This window comes from Micropterus salmoides, unplaced genomic scaffold (genome assembly GCF_014851395.1).
Source record: "Micropterus salmoides isolate LMB-PRFRI ecotype aquatic unplaced genomic scaffold, ASM1485139v1 Ms_hic_scaffold_13, whole genome shotgun sequence".
Lineage (NCBI taxonomy): Eukaryota > Metazoa > Chordata > Actinopteri > Centrarchiformes > Centrarchidae > Micropterus > Micropterus salmoides.
Genome location: NW_024040374.1, coordinates 12,998,562 through 13,011,096, shown reverse-complemented (window position 1 = coordinate 13,011,096; position 12,535 = coordinate 12,998,562). Strand labels below are relative to the sequence as shown.

Below are 12,535 nucleotides of genomic sequence, written 5' to 3'. Positions count from 1 at the left end.
CTTATTGTCTTTTAGAGCGATGTGCATTAATGTTAGCCTGGGAACCAGACAAATCTGCTGAGCTCATGTTTCATTTGCGCTGGCAGATCTGTCAGCCCATTAACAACCATTTATCTAATATGCGACGGATAGGATACGATGACTTTCAGAGGAGCGTTACCAATCTAGTTTTATAAAGAGTCTCTTACTGCATTTCCCACCTTAAATGTTTTCAGAAACATGTTTTAGCGTACTGTTAAGCTGTAATTTGAGGAAGTCTGTGACTAGGCCACCATTTTTTTCCTGCTTGAAAACAGACCACGCACCTTCCCAACTAGCATGTCACACATTTTGTTGCTCTGATTAGTTGTAGGTCAATCCAATTGTGTCCAAAGGCATTTTGGTCTGCGCCCATTGGAAATGCCACATGGAAATGAAAAATGAAGTCATGAGGTTCCAGACTAATACGCATTTGTGAATTTGTCTGCCAATGCCAGGCTACATTTATATATCTGTGAATGCCTGATGTTTTGTTTCTAATGCCAGAAACAAAAATTGGTCCATGTTGACTATTGATCCTTTCTGCTCATACATTTCAGAGACTAAAGTTTCCACTCTGACTATATACACAGTGAATTAATGGCTGAAATGATTGATTTCTGAAATAAAATCCCATTCGTAAGAGTAATGAATATTACTAACCACAAAAGTGAATTGAGTTTCCCTGGCTTCTCAGCTCTATTAAGAATTAATGGATTTTTCATAATTTGCTAATCATGTGGATTCACAGTGTAGGTGCACTACCAGTAGCACTGAAAAGCTGCATCCTAAAAGTCAGCTACACTGTAACCACCAACAGGTAAATAACAGATTCTGGTAGCTTTAATCTTCAACCTTGTCTGTTGGCTGACAAATTCAGTTCTGCTGAAGCTGGTTGCTCAGTATATTATCTCTAGTATTATCATTCCTCCCTTCAGGTCCCCTCCCTCTCCAATAGCAGCACCTGCCACCTGCTCATTTTCCCAGCATTCCTTATCACCCCGCCAGCCGCAAGATCGAAGCCCACATGAACTCTATGCCATGATAAAACAAGAGCTGGTTTGGGGAAGTGGAGGGGATAATAATTCTCATCCACCTCTGTAGTGTGTAAAGAAGAGCAGGACTTAGTTTGGAACATGGACACCCAAAGGCCACCTCTCCCTCCCCCACCAGGTCACAAAGCTGGAACATCCTGGGAATTTTGTCACTCAATCTGTTGTTTTTTCTGACAGACATAACTGTTTTTGTGGCTTTTGAAAGTCATGGCTGCCAAAAACGATTTGCAGTGGGATTTGTTATGACAATGGTGGTAATAGTGGTAATAAAGAGATAAGTGTTAGTAAGATTTGATATCAGGTCAGCAGGGTTGCATGTGTTTCAACCAATCCATGAGTTGCGATACACTGATGACCAACACAGTCCCATTGTTGGTGATGGAACCCCACACTGAGAGTCTTTTCAATTAAATTACCAAACTAAACTGGAAATGAGCTCTGGTACATTCAAGCACGACATAATTATGTGTTCGTAACACTCTGAGAACAACATGCGCCTTTCTAGGTGAATTAATGCCTGTTCCCAGGTGAATACAGGGCCTCTTTGGCTCAAGGCGAACAGATGCCAAGACAGGACTGCACCAAAGGATGGCTGCTAGAGACGCACAATCATTGATGTCAGCTTCAAACCTCACCTGTAGTACTCCAAGACAGCACTGATTCTTGTCCAGCAGAGAGAGACGCACAGTTATTGTTTATGTACAAGTCGTTTGAGGCAGATAAACTCATTGTGTGTGTGTGTGTGTGTGTGTGTGTGTGTGTGTTTCCCTCCTGTGTTAAAAAAATGCATGATTCTCTCCATTCATTAAGGCTCCACAGAAGGAGATTCCATTAATCTGTTCATTAGGCCACATCAAAAATGGAACTACTTATTAAAATCAGATCCAGCTGTGTACTCTCGTTAAAGCCCGCCGTACCGTACGAAGCTTAACAATGCTCGTGGCACTAGACCAAAACCCGGCCACAAGAAAGGGGGGGAAAAGATTCTACTACATTGGCCTGTTTTGACTCAACACACCATGATAATTGCTCTACTCTTAGCAGGGGGCTATGAATAAACATTACTCTTTTCAGCGAGCATCTGAATGCTCCATTTCCAATTAATTTACATTTGCCCAGAAATGGAGGGAATATCTGCTCTTAATCACTATGTTTTATTTTCTCAATTTCCCCCAAGTCTTTTCTCATTCTCTCATTCCCTGTCTGGCACTTTCATTCCCCCTCTCACCCACGCTCTTTCTTTTTCTACCTCTCTCTCTGGAAAATCCCATTAATCTTAGGCAGTGGTTTTGAACAAAAGCTATGGGCTAAGCGATTGATCCTGGCATTGATCCCACTCGCCTGAACGATCATAAAGGTGTTAAATTGGTTTCTTGGAGGATATGTATTTTTCATTGCTGGCTGCTGCAAGTAGAAGTTCCTGCTTGGAATTTCTCTCATTTTTTTAACCAAACACCGGTTATGATATTAAAATATTAAATAGATCACACCTTGAAAAGTAGCCTTAAATGTGGATTTTGAGAGCAGTTTGAAGCGATTTCTGGGGTGCGTGTTTTCTGCATCAGGGTGAACTTTAGAAGCTAAATCCTCATAATGAGTTTTTCTCCATCCAAGGACAGGTCTTTGGAATGTCCAAATGCGTACAGTGGAAGTAGATATAGATGGAAACCTCCTTCCCTTATGTTGCTGAAAGTTTGTTTATACTGTGTAACTAAATTGGTACATTGGTGACTCCAAGCGCAAAATTATGTTTTTCAACCATCGGAATCAGAATCAGAAACAACTTTATTGTCAAACAGTCTTTACTCCTACAAAGAAACTTTGGTGACAAGGTGCGTAACAATAGACATAATACATAAATATAAAAATATGAAAATTTACTAAATATACCAATTATAGAATAATAATAATATAGACTATGTGCAATATGTTATTTCATTATTTACAAAATGGTCATGGCCATTTTTTAAGAGGGAGATTTTGTCTTAGGTAAGTATTGAAACAAGACTCTAGTTTGACAAAGAGAATGTTCCTTAGCAGTGCATTTTGTTGGTTTGCAGTGAGCATAAAAGACTCAAACTATGAGGCTATGAAAAGTATTTACTGTAACAGCTAATATAACCTACCGATTTCATAACCTTGAGCGTGCTGCTCCTGGAAATTAAAATCAGAGGGATAACCTTCAAAGTGATTCACTTACAGAATTATATTTCTACAGTTCTATTGAATTTCCTTCAGCAAAACAAATGAAGACTGTAGAAATGAGAAGCTTGAAAGTTGTCATATATTTTTTTTTATTTCTGTCTTTTCAAGGCAGTACAGGTAAGACTGGCTGTGCTTATGATAAAGCTTTACTAACCTCTTCTCTTTAATCTGGGTTATCCATCCAGTGACAAAAAGAAGTGTTCATTTAAAGAAACTAAATAAATAGGCTGCTCTTTATGCTGGTTTAGTTTGTGTGTTAGAGGCAACCACTAGGCTTGGGGAGAAAGAATGGTACTAAATAAAAAGGAGAAAAACAACAATCTATACCACATGTAACATCCCTGGGCTATAGTGAGTTGTAGATATAGTGTGGTACATATGTACAGATGAGTGATAGTAAGGAGTCATTATGTTAGTAATTAAACAGTGATAGCAGTGTATTGTGTATCACATACTGTAACAAAATGGGGAAGTGAGAAATACTCAAGGAAGAACAACACAGCAACAAATCTGTTTCCTACTGAGTCGACTGGAAACAGTAAATCAGCAATTGGCAATGTTATTTTTTTCCATGACCATGTCATGAGATAAAAATTAACAGACTGAATAAATCACCTGTTTTATTGCTCCTGGTGAGTTCAACAAACAGCTGATTGAACTTTGTAGTGTCATATTGTAAATCAATCAAACTGAGAGAGGTTGTAATCAGCCAATGTTTTTCTGACCGCAGTAGCTGCTTCTCTGCACAGAGATAGTATTCAAGACTTGCTTGCATGAAAACAAGTCGAAGTGGCCGTCAACTCCATGTCAGAAAGTTCATATTATCTTAGAGAGCAGGCAGCAGATCTTGTAAAATCAGGCGCCATGAGCGTTGCTCATTTGACAGAGCAAAGGAAGAGCTTGTCAGGGAAACAGCTCGTGTCGCTGGCACTTAAAAGGTCAGCGAACTGAACCCCAACCCCTGGCCCGCCCTCACGCCTGTCTGTCTGTCACCAGTCGCCCACTTCCAGGCGGGTGTCCCCAGCCCTTGTCTAGGCTGCTATCACCCGCCGTCATCCCTTCTGAGCTGCCCCTCTTTGATGACCCAGGCCTCTTGTCAGAGAAGAGCTTCCAGGCAGGCAGAGTGAGGACAGCCCTTTGATAAGGACCCCGACACTTGCCAGCACCGCTGACATGCAGGGGGGATCCTTTGAAGAGCCTGAGCCTTACATGTACCCATCCGTCTGCATACACACATACATACAGTTACACGTGCTTCCAGGGTAGATGGAGAAACGAAGAGATGAGGATTGGGGCACAGTAAAGAGAACTCCCTCCTTTCACTGCCTTTCTTGCTCTGTGATGGTTTTAATGAAGGCATTTGAATTTATTCATCCTGTACTTGAGACGCCTTTAGTGAGGAACCACAAAAAATAAATGTATACAGGGGAGGAGGAGGAGCGAGACAAAAAGTCCATGGTAGTGTCAAAAATGTCAGAAAAGGTCACAGATGCTTTGTTGTATTTTGTCATTTGACTTTCAGTGATAAAAGAGAAACTGGAGACGTACGGTATTCCACGATTTGATTCTTTAAGGAGTTTTTGCTGCATGATTTCACCATACTATTTATCGATTCGATTTTGTAAACATTTGATATCAGTGTAGGCTTGATAGAGGCTGTGGCCAAAGACATCCATAGTCAGGCAGCCCAAGTGTTTATGCCCTCCAACACTGAGCATGATTTGGCTATTGTTATGTCTGCCTTAAAGGTAAACAGACACTGTTTGACACCAGCCCATGATCACCAGTCATAACAATTCTAATCAACAACCAATAGATTTCAGACCTGGCCACTACCACTGCCACGTCATACAAGATAATAAAGTGTTTAGTGTTGGCAGAGCTACAGCTGTTGACGTCAAATTAGTAGGGGAGAGTCGGGACGAGTGAAACGCAGGATGAAAGTAACCCAGCAATTTTCTCCCAGCCCATACAAGTCTTTACAAAACTATGTCAGCACATTCTATAATGTGAGCAATACTTAGCAGAACCTCAAAAAATTGGGTGGATACACTTTTGCGGAGTTATACCGAAGAAGTTGTTTTCAGTCATTCTCAGGATCATCAGACAGATTAGTTAGTACTTACTGCAACACATACTGAAGTCCACCATGTAAATCAGTCAATTTGATTCAAAGCAGGAATTTTAGATAATCTACATTTAAGGCTGATCTACATAGGTCTGAAAAAAAATCCAAATGCGCAATGATTGTAATTGCCATATGTTTTAAAAATGAAATTTATAATTTTTTAATAAGATAAAGGCCATACTTTTTTAATAAGATAAAGGCCATACTATGTTTGCAATTACATATTGAGAAGGACAGTGTCAAATATTTTTATAAAGACAATAATAACATAAACAATTTAAATTTACACCGTTGTGTTTCTTTCGTTCCGACAGGCCAGGACAGAGGAAATAATGCACTTCCATTCTTAGTCAAATTATACCAAAGTAATTCCATATTTGTACACCTGGTATTGACAGAACACACATGTGAGTTGTTGATTACAGCAAAAATTGTTTCTTTTTGTAACATTATCTTTTAAAATGACATTTATTTGAAAAGTGTTTTTATCGTCCCTGCTCTCCCCTACCTAAGGTCATTGTACATTTCAACAAATGGATCCCTGTACAATTTCCAGACCGCACAAAAAGAAATTCCTTTCAACAGTGTTCACCTGCCTGTGTCGCAAAGCTTTAACATCGATCCACATTCCTCACCTTACAAGTGACATTGGCATAAAAAACGTCATTAATAGTTCTCACAGACTCAAAGCAACAAAGTTATTCACATCACTGCAAAACCGCAGTGTGCCCAGAAAGACACATTATTTCCGATGATACCACAAAGAGGACAGTGTTTGTTGATAGAAAAAGGGGGGAAAGGAAAAGAAAGAAAGAACCTCTCATACATTTTCCTCATTCCTTCCTTCTCAGTGTGGCCTTTTTTGTCTGAGTCTGGCTATGTGGAGTAATGATTAACATAGCCAGGCATGGGAAAAGACAGTTACAATGAAGGGGGTTGTTTTGGTATAGCAAATCACCGATTGACCTGCCTCAGCTTCCCAAGCTCACCTGGCAGGTCCCTGAGAGCCAGCGGCTGGCATTCAGGGGTAAAAAAAAAAGGCTACTTAATCATTGTGGAATCACTCAGAAACTCTTGGCAATAAGCAAACAGATAAACCTGGCAACACTGTTAAATCAGGCACGTAGCAAAGCGCTTAACTGAGTGTGGAAAGGTTCACATGAGAAAGCTTTAAAGAGTGTGCAGGGGACTTTTGAGCTTTGTGTAAAAGGTTGAAAAAACAATGTCTGTGATGCGCAACTTATTGACCTGTGATATTTATAAGCCGCTATAGCTGACACAGTGCCTCACCATTTTGTTTTGAGGGTGGGACTCTATCCTGTGTTTAAGTGAAAGCTTTAAATGTTTCAATTTATATATTATAATATATAACAGGATATAATGTATATGTTTAAATTTAAAACTGAAAAAACAAAATGGAAAACGTATATTTCTAAAGTGAGCCTTTATTTCCCAAGTATATATTTCTGTGTTATCAGCATTTCAAATTCAAATGGTTTCATCCTCCAAGTACAATAAATGTGAGATTTGTAATGCCAGGACAACAAACAGTTTGCATTGTAACCATGTACATATACAGTAGTTTACCATTTACAATAACTCCAAGGGCAGGTAGAGATGATGCCACAATGTTGAAAAACAAATTGTTGTTAAAAGACATTTTTGGTATTTAGAAAAGAGACAACTTGCAGAAAACTAGTAAAATTACTTTTTAGAGGTGAAACTGGTCACCAGGGCACTGATCCAAGATAAAATATTGCAGTTTTTATTAAAAAGTCAGAAACACACATTAGCAGCGTGACTTTCACTTAATTACTCGTCACTTTCTGTGCAAATCAACAAATCAACTGTCTTCTTAAAATCCAGGGCTCTGACAGGCTGCTGATTGAACATTGCTTGCACAACTCATAGTGATGTTGGAAACCCGTCCATACTGACGACTTAACCTTCTACAGGGACAACAGGCCCTGACACACAATAAAATCAAAATACAATCACCCAAACATAAACTGTTGTTACAGTTTGTAGGGAGAGAAAGTCAAGTAGATGACCTGGTGTGTTTCTCTTATCAGGTGGACGACCAGATGAAGCTGCTGCAGAACTGCTGGAGTGAACTCCTCATCCTAGACCACGTCTTCCGGCAGGTGGTGCATGCCAAGGAGGGCTCCATCCTATTGGTCACGGGCCAGCAGGTGAGTTGGTTCAATCCCACCCTGGAAATTTCCAGCTACCTCCACCCTTTCCTTTTTCCTCCAAAATCCTGCAAACCATGCATCACTCACTCCTCAAGGGACTCCACAACACCTCCTCAACATTTCCCTTAAAGCCTTATTGATCACTCAGTCACACAGGAGTCACAGCTTCATTAAAAATAGATTACGCTTATAGATATATACTAATGTCACCAGAATAATCAATTTTTTTCTCAGTGCTTGAAACCTCTTCCAGCGAATAAATAAAGCATTCAGTTACGCATGCTGCAGCATAGAGAGTGGGTGGACAGATAAAGAATGTGGCTAAGTGTGTTATTTTGTTTGACTGGGGCCTTTGAGGAAGTTGGCGGAAGCTGATGCCTTAGGCCTAAATGGAGGCCCTCAACGCATCAGGGCACTGTGATTCTGTTTCTGCTTTTGCTTCATACACACATGAAACACCCTCTCAGACAGTGAACACACAAACCCAGGGCACGTAGCGAAGGCTTCTTCAGCGCTGGGCGATTTTCATAATCTCATGCGCTCACAAAGACATGAAACTGCTCATCATGAAAATGCCTCTGACCAGTGGCATGGCTGTCAGTGAGATGAGAAGTCATAAATTATCGATTGGCTAGCTCTCCAAAACATTGGTCTTGAACAAAATGTTTTACAACAAAAGATGCTGGTGTAAATATTGAAGGGAGCCAAGTACACTGTATACAGGGAAGTCCTACTTTAATTCCATGATTCTGAATGAAGACAAGGTCAGGGGTAGATTTTTCAGAACAATTGAAGAAGTACTGCCTGTTGTAAATAAACAGTAGTAGTACAAACCGTAGCAAGTAATACTATCTTAGTGGAAGTGTATACCATGCCAGTGTGGACTTAAAAACTAAAAATTGGTTGCAGTCTGTCAGTATCAAGAATGCAGAAGGGACAATAATGAAGTACATAAGTGAAGAGAAAAATGAGAGAAAAGGAAGGAAGAGTCAAAGAGAAGAAATATTGGGATAACAGGTGGTGGAGAGTGGGAGAAATGATGGAGGAGAACAGAAATGGAGGAGTACAGATGCACAATGAGGGCAGAATTAGAGGAGAGGAACTGATGGAAGCAGGAGGTGAAGGAGAAAAAGGGATAAAGATGAGTGAAGAGGAGAAAATGTGAGGAGAAATTAAGGACTGAGTGGAGAGGAAAGAGGGAGAAAGAGGTCTTGTGAGAAAAGAGTAGGAAGGAGTGATAAAGGAGAAGGAGAGAGAAGAGGAGAGAAGAAGAAGGTGGTAATAAGGAAGAAGTGAAGGAGGTAAGAAGGTTCATGCTGTCATGAAGAAAAGAGAAGGAGCAAAATGCAGAAAAGAAACAAATGAGAAAGAGACAGGGCATAAATAAGGGCCTGAGAGAGGACAGGAGGTGAAAAAACGTGGTAAGGGACGAGAAGGAGAAGAAATCTGGAGGTTTCGAGGAGGACATGATGAGGCGTAGGGGAGAAGAGAGGCAGTGTGAAGAGACCAGAGCGGTACGGAGGCAGGGAAGGGGGGTGGGATAATCAGGGGAGGCGCAGGGCGGCGGTTTCGTTTGCATACTTTGGTTAATGAACAGCTGGTGTTGGCGAGGGGGGGCAATGGGGAAAAGTCTGTGTGTGTGTGTGTGTGTGTGTGTGTGTGTGTGTGTGTGTGAAGCTCTGACACCAGTTCATTATTTCCTATTATTCTCTGCCTGGCCAGGGGTGACAGCACAGCGATACCACCAGGGATATTTAGAACACAGTAGCAGCATCACCCAAAGCCAAATGCTACACTCACAACAAATCACATAATGACTGTTTAGGCCGACATACTTCGCTGAGCATTGGCCACATTGATCTGTAATGTGCTAATAACTTAATTGTTACAATATGCTCATCTTTTGGTCTGTGGGATAGCATAAGAACTTGATAAGGGTGAAGCCAACTTCAGTGTTCTTGAGTAAAACACAATCTGCCTGCATTACAAAATACATTACAGTCAAAAGTTGGACCATGTAAGACTGTCGTGGCCACTCAGTCATGTTCAGTGAGGGAGTTATCTGTGATCAAATTGTTTTTTGTTATGTGGTTCTTCTGCATTTCTCCCTCTTTTGCTAAAACTCAGAGAGGGGGGTTGAACCTTATTCAGAACAAGTAGGTAAAGAAAGATTTTCCTGTTAAGAAAAAGTCCACTCGTTGCATTACATTATAGTCTATTTTTTGCTATAAATTCCAGTAACGCAGATCAGGTCACAAAGTTTAGTTGATGAAGTTGATGAAGTTTGTGTTAGGAACAATTTAAATGTCCTCATGTCTGCAGATATTTTTAGTTCATGTGACTTTAAGACAGAAGATTTGTTCAAATGGAAATTTGGACATATGTTTCTCCCCTCTTGCTTTGAATCGAGCCGCTTCTTTGCTCTCGTCAGTCACATACTGACCTTTGAAAAGAAATCCATGGCACCAGCAGATTTACTGTTATAGCCTGTCATTCGGTTTCTGTCTTGCTCTTTCTCTTGACCTTATGTTCCACGCTTGCTAATTTCTGTTTTGTTTTTTTCTTATTTTCTCTGGACTGGTGCATGCCGTCATGTCACCAACAGCAGTGAGAATTGGCCATGAGTGTTTTTTAGTAGGCTTCTTCTTTCTACTGTCATAGGATCAAACGCACAGTGTAACAAATGCGTGCAAACATGAAATGACAAAAATTGGACTGAACTTTTGAATGATTAAGCAAGGCCTCGCAGCTTGGCAGCCAGTTCTCGGTATGAAAATCCAGATATTTTGATAGCACAACGCTCCTGGTGTACATGAAATTCAAATGATGAAGAAATGCAAAAACAGATGTTCCTCTGCCACTCACAGATTTCTGTGCTTTCAAACAAGGTACATTTTTTCATCCCCATCTTTCACACACATCAAAGCCCTCTATGCATCACACCAATCTCACCTTCCATCTTTAATGTTCTGCTAAGATTGTTAATCGTATTCATGATGGGTTAAGATTTGAAGGTTTATTCATATATTTACTCTCTCTGTCTCTCCAGGAGGGATAATAAAGTAGTATTGATTGATTGACTGATACGCAGGTCACCAGGGTTAGTGCTAAGTCTGCTATAGTGACATTATAGCATTTTTTTCCTCTCTATTTTTACTTAAGGCAAGAAGGCAATAACCCAAGGCATCACCATCAACAGTCCAATCCTTCAATGAAGTTATTTCATGCACAGTTGATTTTATGTAAATTGATTGACACCTTGGAAGGGGGGCAGTGTCTGCTTTCCACCGAGTCATAATTCTTACCGTCTCGAAGGTGGGAAGAAGAAAAGAGAGAGGGACAAAGGAGTTAACGATAAATTGGGAAAGAGGCACAGTAGTGTAGTAAAAGAGAAATGAAAGAAAAGGAGGGAAGAAGACAGGACATTTACTTTACTTTCCCTTCTTCAGACAGGTGAAAAACAGGCTCCAATCGTCCTATTTACACGATAAATAAATTCCAAACCAAGTGTTTTTAATTGCAAATGGGGGCTCACAGGGACCCTCTTCCTCCCTGAGCTTTAGGAACCGCGCATGCCAACATCTACCTTCCCCTGGAAACCCTAGCACAGTCAATTATGGTAATGAATTGTCAATAAATATAAAAATTTAATATGGTCCTGCTTACTTTGACTGGCAGCTAAGGACTTGCCTCCCAGACAAATGTGCTGCAGCTGCAGATGTGAAGTGCACCTGTACATCTATCTTGTTTTATTTTGTGTCTCAGCATGCATGGTTTTGTTTTGCTGTATAACAGAGAATGGAGAGAGCAAGTCAGATCTGGCAGGTCTAGCCAGTTGGAGGTGAATTCCCATGCTCTCTCCATAAACCCGAAGCATGTTGTCATAAAAAACTGTTAAACTGCAAAAACCTACAGCCTGCAGCTGATTTTTTATGCATCCATCCGGAAAGAAGGGAAAGCTAATATGTAATGAGTCTACTGCATCTAACTAAGCCATCTATGTAGCTGGCTAGCCTAGCTATCCTACAAGTTGCTAACAAGCTATAGGTATGTGAATGTTGAATGCAACATCTATGAATCAATTAAAAAGTCATTTTGGCATTGTATGCTATATGTAGACTATACTAGTGGTGAAAAACTCCACACAGCATCTTCAATCCAAAAGACTTTTTTGCCTTCAGATTAGCCCTGTTTGTGCTAAAATTCAGATCTCACTTTCCAGGTGGACTATGCAGTGATTGCTTCACAGGCGGGAGCCACCCTCAACAACCTTTTGAGTCACGCCCAGGAGCTGGTGGCAAAGCTACGCTCCCTGCAGCTGGACCAACGGGAGTTTGTCTGCCTCAAGTTCCTGGTCCTATTCAGCCTGGGTGAGTCTCTGAAAGCCCTGAAGTGGGAATATTTGTTGTGGGGGATCTGCAGTTAAAGAGGAAATAGTAATGGTCCTCCTAAGCATTAGCAGGCCTCTTTACACTACAGGATTTTTTTGCAGGGAGCAAAATGGGTTACTGGCACTGGTAATCCATAGGTGGGAGAGGGAGGGGGTGGAAAGGAAGGATGAGGAGAAGAGGTGGGAGGGGAGGAAGGATGGGACCAGTGGTCTGGAAGAGACATAAGAGAAAGTGAGCGAGGAAGGAAAGAGGCGAGGTATGGTCCTCAGGGAGAAAAGCAAGCTTATATAGACTTCGCTTTCATGCAAAAGTAAATAAATGCTTGATAAGTTTCAGTTCATATCTTGTTTGTCTTGAGACATTCACTATAGCCAAGCTTGTTTGAAAAGACTTCTAACTCTAATCTGTCTCACAAGTTGAGAAAAAGCAATCATTGGCCGTACCAGCAGCAAGTAACACTCACCTTGTCCTTCTGTGCCACAAACTATTGTTGAGAGAGAGGGTACATCAACATGAGTTGGGAATGTAAATTATTGAGAGTTA

At 40.7% G+C, this 12,535-nt stretch overlaps 1 protein-coding gene across 2 annotated transcripts in view; it reads left to right on the top strand.

The window, feature by feature from the left end:
* Window positions 1–12,535, top strand: part of nr5a2 (nuclear receptor subfamily 5, group A, member 2) — a 70,259-nt gene that overhangs the window by 34,648 nt on the left and 23,076 nt on the right. For both annotated transcript variants that reach the window (XM_038715638.1, XM_038715640.1), the window contains exons 5-6: window positions 7,479–7,598; window positions 11,824–11,971. In XM_038715638.1, the coding sequence (XP_038571566.1) occupies window positions 7,479–7,598; window positions 11,824–11,971 (268 nt within the window). The remainder of the gene's footprint in view (window positions 1–7,478; window positions 7,599–11,823; window positions 11,972–12,535) is intronic.